The 22,666-nt window shown below is 33.0% G+C and overlaps 3 protein-coding genes and 1 long non-coding RNA gene across 4 annotated transcripts; 2 read left to right on the top strand and 2 right to left on the bottom strand.

The window, feature by feature from the left end:
• Nucleotides 1–292: 292 nt before the first annotated feature.
• On the bottom strand, nt 293–7,585 carry LOC129887859 (5'-adenylylsulfate reductase-like 5). The gene is made up of 4 exons (XM_055963089.1): nt 7,241–7,585; nt 3,484–3,665; nt 2,812–2,936; nt 293–1,172 (listed from the first exon to the last, which is right to left on the bottom strand). Exons 1-4 carry the CDS (start codon nt 7,400–7,402, stop codon nt 739–741), a joined length of 903 nt encoding a protein of 300 aa, XP_055819064.1. The 5' UTR covers nt 7,403–7,585; the 3' UTR covers nt 293–738.
• LOC129887860 (uncharacterized) lies at nt 5,410–10,165 on the top strand. Its single transcript, XR_008766504.1, has 2 exons — nt 5,410–5,499; nt 9,588–10,165. It is a non-coding gene; the product is annotated as an uncharacterized LOC129887860 (long non-coding RNA).
• Nucleotides 10,166–10,765: 600 nt separating this feature from the next.
• Nucleotides 10,766–13,106, top strand: LOC129885191 (GDSL esterase/lipase At1g09390-like). The gene is made up of 5 exons (XM_055959386.1): nt 10,766–11,021; nt 11,436–11,621; nt 11,780–11,937; nt 12,070–12,340; nt 12,774–13,106. The coding sequence occupies exons 1-5, from the start codon at nt 10,766–10,768 to the stop codon at nt 13,010–13,012; spliced, it is 1,110 nt and encodes a 369-aa protein (XP_055815361.1). The 3' UTR covers nt 13,013–13,106.
• Nucleotides 13,107–13,434: 328 nt separating this feature from the next.
• Nucleotides 13,435–18,367, bottom strand: LOC129887857 (mitochondrial dicarboxylate/tricarboxylate transporter DTC). The gene is made up of 6 exons (XM_055963088.1): nt 18,123–18,367; nt 17,483–17,566; nt 16,526–16,587; nt 14,887–15,248; nt 13,957–14,171; nt 13,435–13,866 (listed from the first exon to the last, which is right to left on the bottom strand). The coding sequence occupies exons 1-6, from the start codon at nt 18,234–18,236 to the stop codon at nt 13,810–13,812; spliced, it is 894 nt and encodes a 297-aa protein (XP_055819063.1). The 5' UTR covers nt 18,237–18,367; the 3' UTR covers nt 13,435–13,809.
• Nucleotides 18,368–22,666: the final 4,299 nt, after the last annotated feature.

The raw sequence follows: 22,666 nt of genomic DNA, 5'->3' as shown, positions 1-22,666 counted from the left end.
CCACCCCCCACCCCCACCCCCACACCCCTCCTCTGTTGAAGCTTATAAGTCAAGAGTTTGCAAATGCAGGCCCTTTGTATAGGGTGTTATGGATGAAGTAATCGCAATGACAAGTGGTTACAAATACAAAGCAGAAAAAATCGAGAATTGTCAATTATCTTTCGAATCAAAGTATCGTCAATTACTTTCTAAATCAAAGTAGCGACAAGCCGAGTATTACAATTGACTTTCTAAATCAAAGTAGTGACAAGCCGAGTATTACATACTGCAGGATAAAAGCTGAAAGATGATGTTCCAAATGATTTATACCAATACCAATAAAACTCAAATTTTGATCAACTACTTAGTTAACAAACAAAATATGTTCTTGATGAAGAGCACATAGTGAAACACTTTCTGTTAATGTCAACAAACCATCACAAACACATGCAGTGTTACAAAGTCTCCCTCTTGTCCTCATGTAATATACATAGAAACCCTCTGTTCTCAAAATTTACAAGAAAGCTGTTCATATTTCCCACCTAAACTCTAAAAGCAAAAGATCCTCTGGTGTCTGCGTGTATTTAAATTTTCTGAAAAGGATAAGATACAACACCGGGCAAGAACAGCTGACCCGAGCGGGAAGAAATAACAGGGAATGAAGAAGTAAGACCATTCTACTTGCTGTCGAAGCCAGATTCTGAGTTCTAACTTGTTTGCTTTAGAGACAATCTGATGCAATAGACAATGAGTAGTAGCTTACAAGTCTCCTGAGGGGGCCACTCTTGCTGCTGACGTCTCTCCCAGCGAAACTGATGTCAAGGACGAAGCCCAAACTCGAGCATTCCTTGCACCTTTATGGAAGTTTCTCGTTTTGCATAGCTTTAGCTTGTTCCAAGCCCTCTTGGGGTCAATTACGTGGAAGACACGCCCCAAAATCTGCCTTGAATCTCCAAAGATCCCCATGTTTAGATGAGGAATATATGCAGCCCATAATGCCACTACACGAGCTACCAACCCAGGTAAGAAATATAGGGAAGCCCTAAACAATAGGAATGCAACCGATAATACAAGGTAAGGTTCACTCGAGAGTAATCCCCTTAAAGAGGACCCTTTCCATTTCTGAAAAGCTTTGTGACCATCTGCCTTATAGGTAATTTGACTTTCAGTCACATCAACCACAGGATCAAGCCCTGAAACAAGCATATATGTGAAAAGTCTATACCATCAAGTTGAAAATGATAAAGAGCAGAGCATTAATTTGTTGCATACTGTACAAATTTCTAATAGATATTATATTACTTATATAGCATATGACTGCATGGTTTAACCCTACTATACGGCCAATTATAACTTCAAGTTTTAAACTCATAAAAAAGACTGCCATTTTTCAGGTGAGGAGGGCCCTTATAGGTGTTCACTCTACGCGCTACGGCAAACTTGCTTTGCATTTCAGTAGTCCTAAAATAATGTGTAGACACTGTCTGAAAGAGGCAAATTAAGAGAACTTTGAAAGAGAGGTAGAGGAGAAAAAATATGAGAATATTAGAGAGGATAAAAATGAATTTTAGGTCAATATCCCAAATGATCTCACATTAAGAGCCACGTTGTCATTTTAGTATTATGATGAAAACAAAAACTTAGCAAATTGAAAGATCATGGGACTCTCTCTCTCTCTGCATGTCTGACTTTTTGATATCTCTCATGGATCAAAACAGGAACATCGGATGCATTGCAGCAGAAAGCAATGAGGATTAAAAACATTAAATGATGAAGCGGTTGAATTGAAAGAAAATGTTCCTTCTACATATGAGAACTACAAAATTTTGGATGTGTTTAGTTAATGAACTTGAAGTCCCAAACTCCCAATAGTACCCCTCTTAAGTCTTAACTAGTCTTCATACCCTTTGAATGCAAGAACGTACAATACCCAGTATCCCCTAGAGTGGCAAAACTAGGCTTAATGTGGTTCAAACTTTTACCTACCTAAGATTGCTTTGAACTGTTAAAGGAATTGCTGAAGAAGCATAATGTTATGACCCGCCACTTGGTCTTAGTTGAAGTCTAAGTCCGTGACAATAATCTTACTTCCACAATCTATTCAATAAGGGCCTTCACCCCTTAATATTAATTGACAATAGTGTGTAATTGATCTAGGACATTGAGTAGATACTTTTTATAGTACCTGCTGTTACTAGGTTTGCTCATACGGTTTCTTCGGAAATTCTTTTTTGGAAACTAATTTCCTGATTCAAATTTTGAAAACCATTCACTGAGTTAGGTAGATTCGGTTCTCTCAAGCTTATGTGTTCTAGTTATGTTTTTAGTTGTGGGCTATTCATTTCGGGACCAAATCTAAATACCAAGTAGGGTTATTGTGCCTCAATATAAGTGTGCGGGCCCTTAAAATGAAGAGTTAACTGTACAACAACAACAAACCCAGTGTAATCCCACAAGAGAGGTCTGGGGAAGAGTTAACCATGGTTACCAATTTTAGTTCTTCTTTGCTTCAACATTATTTTGGCTTAACCGATGTGCATATGTTAAATGTAGAACACTTCAAAATGAGAATTTGGTTTTTTTGCCAATTCGCAGAATTTTCCCCTTAAAAATGGCAACAAACTCGAAAACAAATGTAATGAAAACGAAAACCTAACACCATTCCACCACAATAATCAAAGGCCAATCACCTAATTTTAGGTTTGGCTTGTGATTTGTAAAAGATGAAAAATGCTCACTCCTAAACATTATCAACAGTATGGATGAACTCTTACTACTATGCCACTCAAAAGCAGGCAACAGAGAATATAGGCAAGCATTTGAAAAGGTCACCTGTAGTCCTCTTGTAGAAATTCACAAGAGAGGGAAGATTCTTCCTGCCTTGATATCGCACTCTCACTGTCTGAGTCACAATCAATATTGATGGAAAGCTGTGAACTCCATATCTTGAGAAGACACTGCAGATGAGAGGCAAGACACATGATTAAATTTGTGAGAGCAGATGAAACAAGAGCAGAGAAGATTGGGGGAGAGGAAAAAGCTAAATTCTTTATCAATGTTCCTTCTCTTGGAGAAAATTATGATGTCATCATGGCATACATGCTTTATTATTGAAGCACACAATGGTACTTATTTAATTGAAATCTTATGTAGGTCACAATTCGAACAGCTTCTGTCACTAGGTTTCTCGGCAAAATATTCATCTAATAGTATCAATCTCATACTTTCCCCATAACAAATTTCCACGCAGTACATCCACGTTCTGAAAACATAAAGGTAGAGTTGGGACGACTATCTAACTGTTTAATGTCCGGCACTGGTTAAGTGTTTTTAACAAGGACACAGAGGGTAGTCAGGGATCAGCCGTTTCCATAAACATTATCGGCACCTTGTGAGCAGTTACTGCAATACGACAAAAGCTCTAACAGTGGAGCAAAATACTAATACAGATGACACAGCTTTACCATACTCAGAAAAGATAATAATAACAAAAATTAAACCAACCTAGGCATGGCTTTTGATTGCTCGACCATCACATGTCTGATTTGCGGGAACATGGAACTCATATCACCAAACTTTGATTTAACATCTGCCGAGAAAGGACACCATGAGGCGTAGAACAGAATAGCAGTAGCCTCATCTTTCTGAGAGGACCTTAGAGCCTTGTCAAGTGATTCTCCATCCGTCTTTTGTGAGAAAATTGCAAAAAGGCAAAAAATCAGGATAAAAGAAAAATAACTATATTAAGATGCATGCCATCGTTTGAAAAAAGAAAGAAAGAAGTTCACATGAAGAATTCTAAAGTTAATTTATGAGAAAATAGGTCCTCAATTTCCTCTGCTACACCCAAAAAACAACCGAGCTCTCTTACGCCAAGGAACAGAAATGGTAAAGAAAATGATATATATCAAGGTTGCATAGAGTTCAGGGCTGGAGATGAATACTATGTAAGAAAACAGCAAGCATTCCTCACAAGAACTCAGGAAAATCATGTAACATAAAAGGGGGCTAAGTGCTAAAAACAATTCAAATTCTGTATGTTCACTTACTAGATTTTATGCCTTTATCTCGGAGAAAAAATCAAATGTCTAATCCATTTATTTTTCTGGTATTCAAGCAGGTTGGAATATGAATTATCATAATAATGGTAGAAATGGAATCATTTTTAATTTGATATTCTACACAAAATCCTATAACTTAATATGGTAGATATGGAGAATGCCTGTCACGTTCAACACATAATTAGCAAAAAGGAGCAATCCTAGAACCAAAGTGACGTATATATTGCTGAAACACAACAGTCACACACTGATGAAAATGTATTAGATACACCTTGTTTGAGCAGTATGTATTAGATACACCTTCAGAACCTACATTAGAACTTGAATAGTTAATTTTTTAAAGCTGATTCGAACATTACAAAGCCATCTGAACCACAAGAAGTTAAATAAGCACATCATTCAAGCTTAATATAGCTTGACCATCAACTTGTCTGTTCACCAACCACTTAAGGACCACTTTTTCATTCACTTACTTGGAAACCAGTTATTTCTAGTTTAATTTCAGCTCTTATACATGCTACTGCCACCTTTTTAGCCAAGCTCTTGGTGCATTCTTTAGCTTGTAGGAGGTCGTAATATAAATCGTTTTCTTGAACTTGTATACCAAGTAAAGATTTACTAGGATAAGAGAAGCGTGGAGCTTGAGGAGGTCAAATAGAAAATTATTTTTGTGGATGCCCCCTTCCTTGAAATGTTGAAAAGCACTATCATGTTCACATAAAGTAGAAATAATGACACATTCCGATTGAAACCAAGTAAAAATGCCATGATGGTGTTTCACAATCAGTCAACTCATTACCTGTAGACATTCATATGAACACATCCTAAGGGAAAATACATGAGCGACATTCTAAGACCAAAATTGTTTGATAGCTCCATGGACAAGGATGATGCTATAGAAGTCCTAAGAAGACAATCATCAAGGTCTCAAGATAAGGAGTTGCAAGCCAACATTGTTGGGCTTCAATGGGAACTCAAGAAGATGCTTATCATGGACGAAAAGCCCAAGAACGAGTCCAAGAATTGTGGTGAAGAATGGACTAAGTGCTATACATATTTTATGATTCAAGTCCAAGTCTTAAGTAGAAGAAGATTGGGCCTACATGGGGCTGAATTTATGCCCCAAAAAAGGAGCTTAAAATCCTCACCCAAAAAGGAGGAAACTTTTCCTTATTGGAAACTTTTCCTTATTTCCTTAGGGAAGACTTTTTGGTATTATTTTCATATGTTTTCCTAGTTTAATGTTTCCTAGTTCCTATTAGGTTTTATTTATTATTTCCATAAAAGTAGGTTCGATTCCCATTCTATTTGGGATAGTTTTTCCCTATATATAGGGGTTAGGGTTTATTATTTTGAACAGACATGATTAATATTATTTGAGAGTTTTCTCTTCTTTACACCTTTGTGTGTGGTGACTATGGATTTCTCTTACAACCTTATAAGAACGATTCTTTAAGAGGTAAGATTAGTTCTTAATTTGATATCTTTGGTTCTTCTTCGTAAATTAAAGAAGGTTATTAGTCTTATACTAATTGTTGTCTCTAGTTTCTTCGAAATAGGGGCCTAGATCACTTTTGATCTAAGTTCTTGAATTGACTCTATTAATATCACAATTAGTTTAATTCGCTAAAGATCAATTAGAGTTCTTAGCACTTTATCTTGAAATTTGGGGATTTTATTCTCGAATTTCACATATCTTTCAATTTTGTCTTCAATCTATATAATTTCGCTTCCGCATTATTTTCCTGTTTATTCAGGTAACCCAATTCTTATCAATTGTCCTGTCCACAAAAACAATTTCCCTTTGCAAAGGAAACTAAGCAGATCACCTGACACTCTACCAACCCAAGTTTCCCACTCTATGCACACTTCACTCTCTACTCTCAAAAGTTAAAACAATGGCAAAAACTTCTCAAAAACTTGGCAAAGTTTCAAAACAAAATCAATTACTTAACATTGAGCCTTCCTCACAGATAGGCTTCTCGAAGGAAGAAGAGAGGCTGCTCGTACCACCACTTCCACAAACTTTTTTATCTAATGCATATAAAAATGCAAAAAATCTAAAACTCAATATTTCTATGCACACTAAATGCACATAATTGGCTACTCTCAAGACATGGAATATAAGTTCCAAACAGAAAATCTTCAAAAACAAAGTAAATGTCATTACATTGAGCAGTGTCCTACTCATGGGCATCTCCAAGGGGAAGCTACCATTACAACTTAATACTCCAGATTATTTTGATCTGCTTCTTCAATCCTTATTAAGAAAAAACATTCTTTTCAATTTCTAAATTCAAAGAAAAATCATTTTTCTGACTATGTTCAGCTATGCTACAAACGGGGGTTAAAAAGAGGACTCTGCAACAGGAATGTGCAATACTTAAAAGATACAATTTCCATATCACTAGTGACAACACTAATCTTTTAAATCATCAACAACAATTGAAAAATACCAAAAGTTATAACTTCCAGAAGATGCTCCTAAACAATCAGACTCAACTCCATGACTGAGCAACCTAAACCATGATTAGCAATCGAAAACACTCAAACGAACTATGATGCAACAAGTATCTCCACATTACAAGGACTTGAACCCGTAATCTAGCTCATACAATAATCTTTCTTTGTTCCAAACTCATACGAGATTCTTCCGGAAACAAGCTCTCTACCTCCACAAGGTAGTGATAAGGTCTACTTACACTCTACCCTCTCCATAACCCACTTGCGAGATTTAGTTGGGTATGTTGTTGTTGTTCCAAATTCATAGACATAGCACTAATAATTTTAAAATACCCAAACCCAAAAGATATTTTCCCCCAATGACTAAAAACCTTATCTTGTGAATAATAAGATAATCTCAAACCCCCAAAATACCCTAAATATCCAATCTTTTAAAGCAAAAAATCAAGAAATTCATTTAAAAATAGAATCAAGTCAATGAATAATCAACAAATCACAACCAAACCATGATTAGCTATTTCAAAAGTAAACCAAATTAATCAAGAAAAGAAACCCCAATTAATCAAGAACAAGATTCTCACCAAAATCATAAAACAACTTCAAAACCCCTACAAAATCACCAAAATTATCCAAACCCACTTCAAAAATGAAACCCAATCACCAAAAGAATTAAAAAAATACAACCCAATTCAATTAATAAAACAATACACCCAAAAACAGGATAGAAATTGAATTACCTCAAGAATCAAAGCAGATGGAAAGGAGATCCCAAAAGGGCATTGAAATTTCAGATCGTAGAGAAAATTGTAAGGCTGAATTGGAGAAACCGATTCAGAATTCGAATATCCAAACGCTGCAAATACAAATCCTAATACCAATATGTATCTAATCGACACCATAATCAACAATACTAATTTCTGATTTTCACCTAAAAAATTAAAAATTCCCTGAAATATTCAGAAAAAAAAAGAGAAAAGAATTCCTCTTTCAGCCTCTCTTCAAGAAAATTTTGAATTTTTGGTTGTTTTTTTTGTATAGTGTTCGGCCAAAACCAGTTTTTTTCTCCGCAACTTTATCGTCTTCCTACCATTTTTATTTTTAAAAATAAGTTTCATTTTATTTTTTTTAATAAGGGCTTGTTTGGTTCTTTTTAAAACTCCGTTTGGATGGTTGTTATGTATTGTTTCATAGTAGGACTGTGTATTGATCGGTTCGGTTTGGATTCAAAGTTAAATGGTTCGATGTATAAGTTATCGATTTGTAGACATGTTAAACTGTGATAAAACTATTAAGATATAGGTTTATCGATTTATCGGTTATTGATCGTTATCAATTCGATTATCGATTTAACCGTTAAGATTTGACATAATTTTTTTTAATTGAAAATCACTTTAAAAATAAGGTAACAAACCAAATGAACCATGCACATGAGTTGACAGATTGCATCTTGCTAAAAAACAAACAGCGGGAGATTGTAGAATAACCGAGAGTTTGAGACAAACAGAAATAAAAATAAGAAACTTAATTCTAAGTCAAGGACTTTATATACCGAATGATATAAATAAAATTTATATTAATTTACTATCGGGTTATTAGTTAAACCGTTAAGAATCGATAACATGATAATAAAAATAAAATCAAAATCGTTATTGAAACTGCTAATTCAATAATCCTTTACCGATAAATCAATAACTTTTTCCGATTCGAATTATTGGTTTCGGTGCGATTTTGAACAACCCTAGTTATTTCATAGTGTAGTGTGTTGTATCAAATAATATTTTGATAGATTGCATTCTTCTTCATCGTTATATATATTAGCAATTTAAAAAATAAATTTTGAGACTAGACGAAAAGTAGGATACGGGTAAACCTATTATAAAAAGATAAGATAACAAATAAAATATCATTATTAAATAATAAATAAAGACAGAGTGAGAAGAAGAGGAAAAACATGATAATGACACAATTACACTGATCATTACATAAATAAAAAAATCATCTAAATAACTATCAAAATAAATACTATATTTAAACTAATAATATAATATAATACAGGGGCCAACAACCCTCCAAACAAGGTTGACACTTGACAGCAATGAAATTTTGATATCCATCTTTTCTCTTCTATGTTAATTTTTCATTTTGATAAATTTCTATTAATAAATAACAGATTTGGAGTATAGACATAGACACGTTTAATTTTAATGTGAATATAAAAGAGTCAATTATTTTGGTGTAAAATCAACATATTTAAGAATACATAAAAACACAATCACAATTTAAATGATTTGAAAGATGCTAATAATAATCACAAAGAAACATATTATTTTCTTCTAGAAGTGTTGAATAAATGGTCAATTTAACTATCACGTCATAATAATATATAAATATGATGGGATTTATATATTACTATTCTACCTTAATCATCATTTATTGCTATTCTTTTTTTTTTTGGTTGATAAAGATTAAAATTTTGATTCGAACAGTAGAATCGGTCATTAAATAAGGTAAAGTAGTCTGCCTACGTCACACCCAAACCCTTTGAGCACTAGGCTGCCCTATACAACAACAATAGCCCAGTTTGATTCCACAACGTGGGATCTGGGGAGGGTAAATTGTACGCAGACCTTACTCTTACCAAGATAGGATGACTGTTTCCGAGAGACCCTCGTCTCAATAAAGCATAAAAAGACGTTAGACTAGGCTGCACTATAAAGATTAAAATTTTGGAGAGGAGCCTTGGAGCAAACTGTAAAGTTTTCTGTGTAGATCATGAATTCGAGCCGTGAAATCGATATTAAATTAGAATAGAATAGGCTGCCTTCGTCACACCTTTTTGTGGAGTCCTTTGTGCACTGAGTTGCCCTATAAAGCCTTAAGCATGTTCAGAGCTTAACTTTGGGCCCTGGATGCATTAAGGTTAGTTTTCAAAACAAGTGTTCTGTATCCAGTCTTTCTTTTTGCCTTCTTTGAAGAAGAGTGAAGTAATTATTGAAATAGCTACCTTTAGTTCTATGATTAATAATTAGCTTTCTAGGCATGACTCTATATTTATGTTGTTCGAACTCTTAAAAATATTGTCAGATGTGTCAAATCCTCCAAAGTCATGCAATTTTGCAGCATCCGACGGTTCAACAACATTTTAAAAAGAACGACCAGCGTAGCTATATATACATCAAGCACATTGGATGCCAACTTCCATTGAATTACCAGACTTCCACCTAATGTGGCATGTGTTAAGAAAATGACAAAAGACCAATATCACATAATGCTCTATGATTATGTTGTTCGGACTCTTCAAAAATGTTGACTGATGCGTGTCAGATAAGTATTTTAGGAGGAACAGGCACAGGGATTACTAATCCTGCCTAGCTAGGGCTTCTTGATCACGAGCAGTCGTTACGTTTCTCAACTGACAATATTAGGTGATCATGATCATGAACAATGAATCAATTAATGATGAAGAGAGAGAATTCTTGATTCAATTCTCCACCTTCACAACATAAAATAGAATTGATCAAATTTTATTGAATCTGACTCATAGTGATCACCAATGAAACTATATTCATGATCAGCTGTATTTTTATTTCCTTAAGATCAGACATCATGAGTTGTTATACTATAAACTTTTGCTATTATGTAAAGGTAAATACTTACTCCCATTCAATGTCTATACTAAAATATATTCCGATTAACTAATGTAATGAGTAACGTGATAAAAATATATGTGCAAACACATGTCATATCATAAATAACTCGTGTTACATGATTGAAAGTGTTATAACAAATATCTAGTTCGGATAAATTTTTACCACTGTAAAATCAAATTACCTTAGATATCATATCGTATGTACTATAGGGGTTTCTTCGGAAGAAAATTACAATTTTTATATATGATTAAAATTATTTTTTACGTATATATAGCACATGTTAAACTTCATTTTGGCCTCTTCGTGCGTTTACATTTTATATTTCCAACTTTCTTAGTGAAAAATCCTGGCTCCGCCGAATACTTTTGGTTGTACTAGTCCTTGCTAGAATTTATTGCTTGATTGGAGTTAATTTTTAATCTTAATAGTACTATAGGGAAATTAATTGTTTTTCTTTCGGTTTAAGAAGCTAAACAATGTTTTCATTAAATGGTAATTAATTAATCTGTTGGTTTCTTTCATATAGTAATAATTTTATCCGTTACAGAATTCAGATGATCCTTAATTACGTCTACATAAAATTGTCCTTTAGGAAAATAAAAAAGATGTTTAATGATGGATTTGAAGGAAAAAATATTTTATTTTATCTCATTTGCAATTTCCATTTTTCTTGGTCTTTTTTCCCCTTCATCTGTTGATTCACAATGCAATAAAAATTTAGTAATTATAAATTTTGGTGATTCAAACTCTGATACTGGTGGATATGTTATAGTACGTGGCATGATGGGACAACTTCCAAAAGTGCATACTTTCAATCATGATTTATCCGGTCGAATGTGCGATGGCAGATTAATTATTGACTTTCTATGTAAGTTGATTTAATCGATGCTCGATATTCGATACTTTGATCTAAATCATTCTATATATTCATGGCTCGAATTTGAGATCGCTAATTAAGAATGGAGGAAATATCTATTGTTCCATCACTATGTGTGATATCGTTAGATAATTGAAATAATCTCTATTCCGTTACCATTTTTTTCCAACTCATTTTACCTATAGGAAATTGTAATCTTTTTAATTTTTTGAAGTTGATTAATCTGAATTCGCATCGAAAAGTTCTGCCTTTCTTATCGAAGATGATTTCATATTCGAAGCTTGGACTAGAAACTGTTGATTAAAAATAAAAGAATATCTACTCATGTTTTATGTTTTTTCCCTCATGATTAGTTTTTGTTTATTTTTTTTTTAATTTGATTTTCATTGGGTTTTTTTATTATAGGTGAAAGTGTGGGAAATGGTTATTTGACTCCATTTATGGAATCAATAGGCAAAAACTTCACAAATGGAGTTAATTTTGCCATTGCTGGTTCCAAAACTCTTCCAAGATTAGATTCTTTCAATTTGCACATCCAAATTGCCCAATTCCATCGATTTCAAACTCTTTCTCTTGAGTTATTTAACAAAGGTATATGAAATTATAACGCCCTCGAGGCTTTGATCTAGTGAAATGAGCACAACACATGATGTGTGAGTTAGACGCACGTCACAAATAAAGAATGATTTATTACATATCGAATATTTAAGCATTAATCAACTGACCCTTGCGGATTTCTCGATTACTAGGTGATGGAAATTTGCTAGGAGATAAAGATTTAAGGAATGCACTTTACACAATTGATATTGGACAAAATGATTTGGATGGAATATTTAGTGATCCCTCATATGAAAAAGTAATTCTCAAAATTCCTGATATTATTTCTGAAATTGAAAATGCTATAAAGGTAAGTTTAAGTGAATTTGTATTTTTTTCTTCTCTTTTTTTCCTTTATTATTATTATTATTATTATTATTATTATTATTATTATTATTGTTATTATTGTTATTATTATTATTATTTTATTTTGGATTTGTAGGCAATTTATGAGCAAGGTGGAAAGAATTTTTGGGTACACAATACAGGACCATTAGGCTGTTTGCCTAGATCACTTGCAACATATAAGAAATATGAGAATGATTATGATGAGCATGGATGTTTAATTTCTCTTAATGAAGGTGCAAAAATATTTAATGACAAATTACAACTCCTTTGTGAAAAATTAAGAGATGAAATGAAGAATATCACCATTGTATATGTTGATATCTACTCCATCAAATATGATCTCATTGCTAACTCTTCTAGTTATGGTAAGTCTTTGTTTTCTTTCTAGTAGAAAATATAATGAAACTTATCTATATTATATATATTTGAAAATTTTGAGAGAACTATATGTTTATCAAAGAATAGGCGTGACCTGAAAAACGAAAAGGCATAATACATAAATATGCCTTTTAAACTGATATCAGTTAGCATCTATGCCTTTCAATTTTTGTTGTGCAAATGTAGACACTTAAACTTGTATAAAGTTGAACAAATAGACATACATGTAGGACGCCAATTAGAACGCGTGTGACTACTTGTTCAACTTTATACATGTTTAAGTGACTTTTTGTGCACACCTAAAGTTGAAAGGCATAGATATCAAATATGGTCAAGTTAAAGGACACATTTATTTATTATGTCAAATGAAAACAACTACAGTTGGGTCTCATCAAACGAGAAGTTTCTTTTTTTTGGCAGGGTTTGTGAATCCATTGATGGGATGTTGTGGATATGGAGGGCCACCATACAACTTTGAAACAAACAACAAATGTGGGCAAGGAAATTACACAATCTGTGAAGATAGATTCAAGTACATTAGCTGGGATGGTGTTCACTACACACAAGCAGCTAATGGATTTGTTGCCTCCAAAATACTCTCAACACATTACTCTACACCTCCACTTAAGTTCAATAATTTTTGCAACATTGCAGCTTGATATGGCTACTAGATTCTTGTCAATCAGTGTGATCCATGACAAATGTTCTTTTAGTTATATGACCATTTTCATAGAGATCAACAACATAAAACACATGAATCAGAAAAACACAGAAGATCATTTTGTTTTGTAATTCATCCAACATGCCATAGAATATGTTCTACATGCAGACTATTATTCACAATTCTAATATCAGATTCATGAGGATGTTTTTGTATATATATATATGCATGTTTTGAGTCAAAGGTCTTTCGAAAACAATTTCTACCTACACGAGATAATGATAAGGTCTACATCTATTCTACCCTCCCCAGACTCCACTTGTAGATTTCACTGGGTATGTTGTAATGCATAGACAAGGGATATAACAATTGGCTAAATGACGAGACAGAAGGGTACATGAAAAACTATATATCGAAATGGATGCTAACAACTGAAATTTAACCATTTAAGTATATCCAAAAATAGGCAATAAGATGAAGTTCAAGAAGACACCAAAATTGGTGAACTCCAAACTACCTACTTCAAGACGGTTCTTGAAGTACATAGATTATTCACCTAAAAGAATCTTCCCATCAGTTTGGATAAAGCAGACTTCCCAAAACTAAATTGGTAGGAATGTTGAATAGACCAAATGTCTAACCTAAATTTCCGCGAGTCAACGTATCACCACAAAAATCTTAAAGCCTTTGAAGGCGTGAGAATAAAGAAAGAGCGAAAACAGTACTATTACAACAAGGCGAAGATGTTATTTCTAATTGAGCTCAACTTGAGAGGATGCATCTTTTTTGCAACAATCACAACCCGATTTTCTTCTCCATCTTCTGAATTTGGTTAAGGAAAATCCAAGTCATCTGTATAGGCAAAAGAAAGAAGCAAACATATATTAAAAGCTAATATAAAACCGAGAGAAAGGAAGTTGGGAGAAACAGAGGGAAACATACCATAACATGAGGGGCAATCCTAACACAATATACTGGAAATCCAGTGTAAAATTTGAAGGGTCCTCCCGCCTTCAAAGTCTTCATTGCACAATCGAAAGAACCAGTGTAGGGTAACTTTCCTTCAGCATCTGGCTGCATTTTCTGAATCTGGGTCTTGACGTAATCAAATGGTAAACTGCAAGCAGCAGCAAAGAATCCAGAGACACTGCTGGCTCCTGTATTTAAGTAGAGCAAAAGGTACTCTTTGTAAGAACATGAAACATTATGCCTCATGGGGGATATTGAAATTTGCAGCATATTCATCATTCAATGAAACACTAACGTTCAAGACAGTCGAATGTGAAGAGCAAGGGAAAAAAGTACTTGAGCGCACAATTACCCCAGACAACCTTTTCCCCTTTCCACAGAAGAAATGATTTTCTTGATAACATTCTAGAGCCAGGAGCAGAAGAATCTACTCACGGTCAACACCTCAAAGGCATAACTTACACCATATAACAGTCTGCACTACTGTTAACCAGCTTTGCCGAGTCCCAAATTCCCTTAATCTAACAAGCAACTAGAATAGATATAAGTTCCATATGCAGAAACATAGGAAGCAAAGTAGAGATTAAACAAAAACATTTCCCAGCAAGCGGTTTTTTTACCATAAAGCACTAATTGCACCAAAGAGAGAAACCAGGCCTAAAGATTCTTCATTCTCTAGCAGCTAGTAACTTAACAATTAACTAGGATATGCAAAAGATGGGTGGATTTCTCCAAAGAGAAGTTTGCTGCTTCTTTTTGTTTTCCAACACAAGTTGCATACATTTGATGCCCTCTTGAAAACATAATCTGAACTTAAGCCCTTCTTGAGGGAAGTCAGTGAAGAAACTTTGACTTAAAACTAAAATCAGGACCGTGGAAGCATTTGTACAGAAATTATCTTACCTACTACTGTAGCAGCCTCGCCCAGGCCAAGGTTGTCCCTAAAGAACTCCACACTCTGATCATAAGAGGCAAGCATTCCCATGTTCAATGCCATTGCCCTTACTACTGTGGGGCCAGCACCTTTCCAGAGGGCTAGAACTCCTTCATCAACCGAAATACGGGAGAGTGCATGGAAAGCATTTGTGTAATTGCGTCTCTGTGCTAAAGGCAAGGTAGCATCAGCTTGCATACGAATGAGGGCCAAATCTGCTGGACTGCCAACAGTTGCACCAATTGCTCCAGCAGTCAGACCACACAAAGCCTTTTGATACAGAGGTAAGGGCTTCCCTTCATTAGCCTCAATAGCCTTGTTCGTCAAAATTCTATTTTAAGAAAACCAGATGGTAAAAAGAGTTAGTCCTACTTCTTCTTTCTTTTAATGGATGAATATAGAAAGAATATTATCAAGCAAAAGGCATAACAGCACTAAGTTGTACTATTGTTAAAAACTCATCCCAAAAATCACCAACAATGTAGTGTTTATAGCTAGGTCCTCTTTTACTCCAAAGAAAAAAATGAGCTTAATTTTAAATTGCGAAGAAGTTTCAAGGTCTTCACGATGTTTGCTGAAGGGTGACAACAGACAAAAACAGGCCTTCATTTAATGATAGGTTAATTACATGCGAAATGTAGCTTCCTGAAGACAATGATTTGTCTTGATCCACATGGAGGATGGAAAACCGAACTAGTTCTCAACATCTCATGATTTATGAGCCAAAGTATCAATCAAAGGATTTGAAGTGGTTTTAGAGGATTCAAGATTTCAAGTGGTTAACAATTACACTAGTAACTACACTTGACAGTACAATCATGCATGGAATAAGTGAAGTAGGTTATTAAACCTTTGTATTTTTTTCTAAAATTCATCACGTTACTTTTTCTTCAACCTGCTGAATTTGTTTTCATGTCAATTCTTTTCAAAAGGTGTGTTAGCTCAATATTTCCACAAACACATAAATTTTAGCAAAACCCTGAATCTCAATAGAGGTCCAACAATGATATCACACCCATTGAAAATAGAATAAGCAGAAAAGAACAGAGTAAACCCAATAATCACAACCACCTCATAAAATTATAAAATAATACCAAGCTGCAAAACCTTCAAAAAGGTTAACAGCCAAGTGGAGGGGAGAGGGTGGCATGGGGTGTCTCAATCCAAGCTCCTCAAAAAAACTGAGAAGCAAGACTTGCAGAAAATCAATAATATCACTGTTCACAAATTTATTCCATCTTGACACTTGACATACCAAAGAGTAACTTCAGTAGAAGACATCTCCAATAAGATGTGCCAAGTACCTCAACATGAGTAGTTCAGACTGTATCTTGATTCCAATAAGACATATGAAAAATTAGACCTGACAAGGAAGGCATGACTATGCAGAATAACGGTAGTACTGAGATCCCAGAACCTCCAAGTTATTCCACAGTAACATGTGTCACAACTATGAACCAAGATGCATCAAAGAACAATCGAGGAAGGCAATCCTAAGGACTGTGCGAAGTATTATGAACCTTGACATATATCAATACTATTTGAAAATCTTAATAAGCCCAGCTCATTCTGAATGGATAAAAGATAAAATTTAGGACAAACAGTCACCTGAATGACCCAAGTCGGGCTGTTGTGTAGGTTGCCTGCCTAAGAAGCCCAGCTGACAAACCCTGCATAAGATGATAAATAATTGAATGGCATGGAGTGACAAAAAACCATACAGCACAAAATATGAGAGGAAGTGCATCCAGCCATCCACTGATAGGTGATATTAATTTGGATAATCTTGATATAAGACATCAGCTTTAGATTGAAATAACATTGAAAATATTGCATCCATTTCAGAGTCAAGATAATTCGAGCAACATGAAGTTCATCTAATCATTTGAATCTACAGTCACTAAAGCTTAAAATATTTGTGATCTTTTTCAATTGTCGTTCAAGTAAAAACCATCTGAATTTTAGGTAAAATCATCATTTTTCCCAAGGTGTACTCTCATAGGAAATCCAACAACTATCTCAATGAATGAATTTGGGAATCACCTTGTGTAGTCCAATTTTATGTTACTCCACACCTATTTAATCCACGATATATTATTATTATAGCATTGACCAATTAAAAGTTTGACCAGAATCAGAGCATCTCCGTTACATTACACCAAAGATGGGCATTGCAGGGTATAAACATTTGAATTAAATGCAGGCAGCTTTCACCAGCTTATTTCTAGTGGAAAAGGCATCATCTAGTTTTTGTGCTGACTGTTTTCTAAGAAAATAGGCAATCCAGTATGGCATAACCAAAGCATAAATTCAGCTTGAATACTTGGAGAGATTTATCACTCCTACTTCTTTGATGATATTATAATGTATGAACTACAAACGCATCCTCACCAAGTTTAAAAGAACAGGATATGCTCATTAATTGGTGGGAAACTAAAATGCATATATGTTTTTGTGCTCCGAGATAAAATAAAGATTCATTCAATCAGAGATGAACAAGTAAATGGCGATACACTATTAATCATCAACCAAAGCTACATAGATATAAATCTCACGGGAACAAACCTTGTAAAAGGCACCAAAACCTTCATTTTTAAGCATGGTTTTGGTAACATCAACTGCTGACCCCTGACCCAATTGTATCCTCACCTGCCAACCATCATAAGAAAGACGTAACAAAAATCAGAATAGATCCCATCAAACTTAAGAAATAGCACACCACAAACTGCAAGACTCAAACTATACATCATATTGCATAAGAAGCAACCCCAACGTTTCAATCTTTTCCAGGCTAAATCTTGTTCATTTACTACAAAACAACAAAAACAACAATAGAGTGGGTAGAATGTACGCATACCTTAACACTAGCTCATGGAGGTAAAGAGAGGTAGAGAAACAGTCGGCTTACTACAAAACAACTCTATATTGGAAAAGTAAACTGACACATTTCAACTAAATCCATTTGATCCAAGATCTGAAAGTCACCAAATCCACCAAAAAGATCAAAACCAAACATACCAGATAAAACAAAACACTCATTTGATTCAAGATCTGAACCCGACCCACTAACCAAACACATCTCAAAACCCCCAAAAAACCATCAAAACATCAAAAAAGGCACGATCTTTACAAACAAGAACACACTCACAATCAAGGAAAGCAATACCCATAAAAAATAAACTCAAGATTGTGGTAAAGTTGTTACCTTTATCATATCAATAGGCTGAATAACACAGGTAGCAAGCATACCAGAAACACCTCCATTAATAAATGGCTTAACAGTAGGCCAAACACCTCCAGATTTTGGCTTCTCACCCATTCTTTTTCACCTCTCTTTCTCTTCAGATTTCAAAAAGAGAATAGGGGCTTTTGGGGACTGAAGCTCTCGAGGGTTTTCACAAGACTAAAAAAGAGAAACTATAGGAAACGGGAGATGTGCATTTATACACAACAACAAATAGTTGCTCTATTGTTGAGCCAATAAGAAGGAAAACCCTTGTGGTTGAATCAATTTTTATGTGTGACTAGGACTGCATTAATTTATTGTCTCTAATATTAGCCCTTCAATTTCACAAAAATTACACCTTTAAAATTATAATTTCATCTCTTTCAATTCACGTGGTATCGTTTAATTTGAGATCCAAGTGTGGCATAATGAGTAATGAAATGATTGAAAATCATGAAGTCTATTTAAATTTCATTGAAAATAAAAAATACTAGGAATTCTTCTCATTTGTCATAGTTTTGGTGGACAGAATTATCTAGTACATGTTGGTGGTAAAAAGTGGTAGGTATTTTGTGAAATTAATTGAGACATGTTGCTGGTGGGAGGTAGTAGGTATCTCGTGAAATTAATCTAGATATATTATTGGTAGAAGGTGACAGGTATCCTGAGATATTAGTCGAGACATGTTGTTGATAGGAGGTGACAGGTATTTTGAGAAATCAGTCGACACATGTCGCTAGTGGAGGTAGCAGATATCGTGTGAAATTAGTCAAGATATGTTGCTTGTGGGAGGTGACATGCATCCGGTAAAATTAGTCGAGACATATTGCTGATGAAAAATGATAAGTATCCCATAAAATTAATTTAGATGCGTAAAAACTGACTGAAACATTACCAGCGGGAAAAAATTAAAATTTCTAATCTGAAACACTCATTCAATGTAACCCTGTCTGGTCCTAACTCTTATGGTCCTAAACAAAGATTCCATTAAGGTAGACTTACTTTTGATTTTTATCATGTTATTCTAGTATAGTCATACAAAATGTACTGTGTTAGAAAAAGAATCCTACTATAATTTTTCTAAAAATCCATAAAGAATCTACTTTAATTTGGAGAAAGGAACATACATTTGAGAACTTCTAATATTATTCTTCAAGATAAAGCAAAGGGATGTACCTTGCTTTATGGCTTTTTTGAAAAATTGCTATTTCAAAATTTAGCCTCCATCGTTATTTTTTTGGAGTTAATCGGAGCTAGAGTCGCAAGAAATTTATTTAAATGCTTTTTATCAAAAAGTTATATTATATATATAAAATCATAACTTTTTTATATTAATTCCTCCCGATTTCTTCGTGAGTTTATCTATTTATATTATGTAGATTCTTAGTTAAAATTTCATCTACGTAAACGACAATATGTGGTATATTATTATATTGCAAATATACTCATTTACATGGGCAAAAAAGTCATTATATTGCAATAGAAAGACGAGGGACAAATAAATTAGGAGTTATATTTTACATACAAGTTGAAAATAAAAACAAAGTATCATAACTGTATCTTTTCAATAAAATCAAGAGCACAATTTCAAATATATATATATATAATAAACTAATTAATTTAAAATAAATATGTTCATATTTTATTTATATAAAAAATAATCAAAATTATAGAAAATATGCAGTGATTATACAATATAGTTTGTCAAAAGTCATAGAATATATTAATTGACTATATAATATTGATTATTTATATATGAACTATACACTGAATATATATTATGATAAACTGAAAAATTAAATATAATTTGACTATACATGAAATATATACTGATTATACATGTCTATACAGTGAATAATCATTTTCTTGATAATTACTTTTGCCAAATAAACATGTGGCGTAATTCTCGGAATCAAATACTACTATTTAATTTGTGATGGGAATTTTCTTAAATGGGAATTTGACATCAAAATATGGGCAGAACGTTAAAAGTAGAGCGATGATGATTCTTTCCGTATCGGTTTCGAGTTTTGAAAATAAAATTATTTTAAATTTAAAAAAAAATCCTTTTTTTTTTCTCAAAATGACTTTTATTTATACGTTTTGAATTAGTCCGACTCTAAAGCGGATAGTGAATTTCTAGTAAGAATAGTGAATTTATTGACTTTCCAACGGTATGTATGTAATATAGTCACCAACATTCTATTTTTATTTTATTTTTTAATATCACCCAGATTCAATGTTGGTGTGATAATATTCTTTTTTTTTATTTAATTATTTTTCCCACTTGTTTTAGCGGCGATATTTTCAATAAATAATGGCATTAAAAGTAAATACAGATTTTGAATGAGGGTATTAATGGGATTTCAGACCTTTAAACATTTAATCTTCCCCGCTTTACGAGGTCTACAGGTAAGTTAATCAATCCGACGATTGCTTCAAGATATAATTTTCCAATATTACCCCTAGACTGTAGCAGTAATAACAAGTAAAAAAATTAAATAATAAAAATTTATGATGTGTGTTCCAACATTTTTTTTCTTGGTCGTAGTGCTGGCGGAGTAAGGTCTTCGTACATTCTACCCTCTTCAGACCTCATGTTGTGGGATTTCATTGGGTTGTAGTTGTTGTAGTGCTGGCGGAGCTAAAAATTTTATCAAGATGATTCATAATCTAAAGAGTAGACACACAAACTAATCGAAGAGGTTCGATATTTACTATATATACATAAAAAATTATTTTAATCATATATAAATAGTATAATTTTTCGCCGAAGGGGATTCAGATGAACCCGCGAACTCAAGGTGACTCTGCCCCTGAGTGCAGTGACGGAATTGCTCCATCCTTAACAAGAGGTCTCAGATTCTTTGGTATAGAGAAAATCATGTTGCGAACGTCGTCCCCAGAATGGGCTCTGTTCGTAATCTGAATTTAATCGGAGCACCAATGCAGACACAAAACATCGAGCGGAAAATTTAAAATAAAAAAATAATTTAGTTTCAAAAGAAAAATAAAGGACCATGCAAATGTCACAAATGTAACAAGAAGAATGGCTAGGAAGTTGAGGTCAACGCCATTTCTTTTGTCATTTTCACTATTTCTTTTTCAATAGATAAAACCAAAGAGCTTTTTGTATTTTTCTATTAAATGATCAAATTATTTTTTTATGTAATTTGGGAGTAAAATTTGATTATGTCACATGTTATATGAGTAATTAAACTTCTAAAGGCAGCGCTGTCAGTAATTGATTTTAATTAGTCATATCACTTTTTTCATTTCACTTGCACTTTAAGGCAAAGTCAAGAAAAGTACAATACACATATAAATAAATAAAGTCAAGAAAGTTTGGTGAAGGCTGTGATTAAAATTGGGTTATGTCACATGTTATATGGTGTGTTTATTTGATAAAATTATATAAGAGTTGAAAGAAATATTTTTGTTGGATTTCATATGAGATTTTCATGTTTATAAGGAGAAAGTCAAAGTAAAATTATAAATATGAGTAATTAAGTCTCTTGAATTTATTATCTAAAAATTGTAAATGAGGATAAAAATAAAAAAAAGAGAAAAGGTTCATATATTTATCTTGAACGTTGAACAATTCACTTATTTTGAACTATAAAAGAAGGCCTCAAAATTTATTTAATATGGAATAGAGGGAGTGCTCCATTTATTTTAATTTATATAGCACATATGAAATTAGGAGAGTCAACTAATTTTTATATAATTTTTTAATATTTTAAGTTTTCAATTACTGTGATTCATATCTTTTATGTAATTCTCAAATAATATATGCTATTTTTTCTGTCCCAATTTATGTAGCATATATGAAATTTCGATAGTCAACAAATTTTTAACATGTTTTTCAAACTTAAGCTGCTCACATTCACTTCCATCTATAAAAGAAAAATACATGTTATTTCTTTTGTCCTAAATTATGTGACACATATAAAATTTTAAAAGTCAATTAAATTTTTATTATATTTTTCAAATATTTTAAATTGTTAATACTCTGATTCAAATCAATAGAATTTTTCTATATATAAATTCTCACCAAAATCATCTGCTTTTGTTGATGACATCTCCATTCAAACTTTTTTAAAAGTGTTAAAAAGGTCATAATGTTTGTTATATTTACTATTTTGCATGGAACAATTTAAGTAATAAAAAAAAATAAGGACAAAACAGAGAGTCAAAAAAGTAGGATACACTCATGTTAATTAAGTTATAGAAAAATAAGAAAAAGGTAGTAAAAAACTAAAATGTCCACAAAGATAATTTAAAAGCAAGCATACATGTTGATAATATGAAAGACTGAGAAGCTATATATAAGATGCATATAAAATTCCTAAGGCAAATTTCTATAGATAATGTATTATATAGTCTTATTTACTAGTTATATTCTATCTTTTACTCTTAACAGATTAGTCATAATTTTCTTATTAGAAATAGCTAAATACATATATAATATATTTTGAACACAATTATGATATAATAACACATAAATTAATTTGAATATTAGT

This window comes from Solanum dulcamara, chromosome 4, assembly GCF_947179165.1.
Source record: "Solanum dulcamara chromosome 4, daSolDulc1.2, whole genome shotgun sequence".
NCBI lineage: Eukaryota > Viridiplantae > Streptophyta > Magnoliopsida > Solanales > Solanaceae > Solanum > Solanum dulcamara.
Note: the sequence above shows the minus strand (reverse complement) of the source record. Positions and strands in the feature narration are given on the sequence as shown.

Excerpts from the sequence above, each read along its gene's own strand:
- LOC129887859 (XM_055963089.1), bottom strand. The coding sequence starts at position 7,402 with ATGGTGTCGATTAGATACATATTGGTATTAGGATTTGTATTTGCAGCG. Across the intron at positions 2,937-3,483 it reads CAATCAAAAGCCATGCCTAG|TGTCTTCTCAAGATATGGAG; the intron begins GTTGGTTTAATT and ends TCTCATCTGCAG. Across the intron at positions 1,173-2,811 it reads TTTCTACAAGAGGACTACAG|GGCTTGATCCTGTGGTTGAT; the intron begins GTGACCTTTTCA and ends TGCTTGTTTCAG.
- LOC129885191 (XM_055959386.1), top strand. The coding sequence starts at position 10,766 with ATGATGGATTTGAAGGAAAAAATATTTTATTTTATCTCATTTGCAATT. Across the intron at positions 11,938-12,069 it reads AAATTGAAAATGCTATAAAG|GCAATTTATGAGCAAGGTGG; the intron begins GTAAGTTTAAGT and ends TTGGATTTGTAG. Across the intron at positions 12,341-12,773 it reads TGCTAACTCTTCTAGTTATG|GGTTTGTGAATCCATTGATG; the intron begins GTAAGTCTTTGT and ends TTTTTTTGGCAG.
- LOC129887857 (XM_055963088.1), bottom strand. The coding sequence starts at position 18,236 with ATGGGTGAGAAGCCAAAATCTGGAGGTGTTTGGCCTACTGTTAAGCCA. Across the intron at positions 15,249-16,525 it reads GCCCGACTTGGGTCATTCAG|AATTTTGACGAACAAGGCTA; the intron begins GTGACTGTTTGT and ends TTCTTAAAATAG. Across the intron at positions 14,172-14,886 it reads CGAGGCTGCTACAGTAGTAG|GAGCCAGCAGTGTCTCTGGA; the intron begins GTAAGATAATTT and ends ACTTAAATACAG.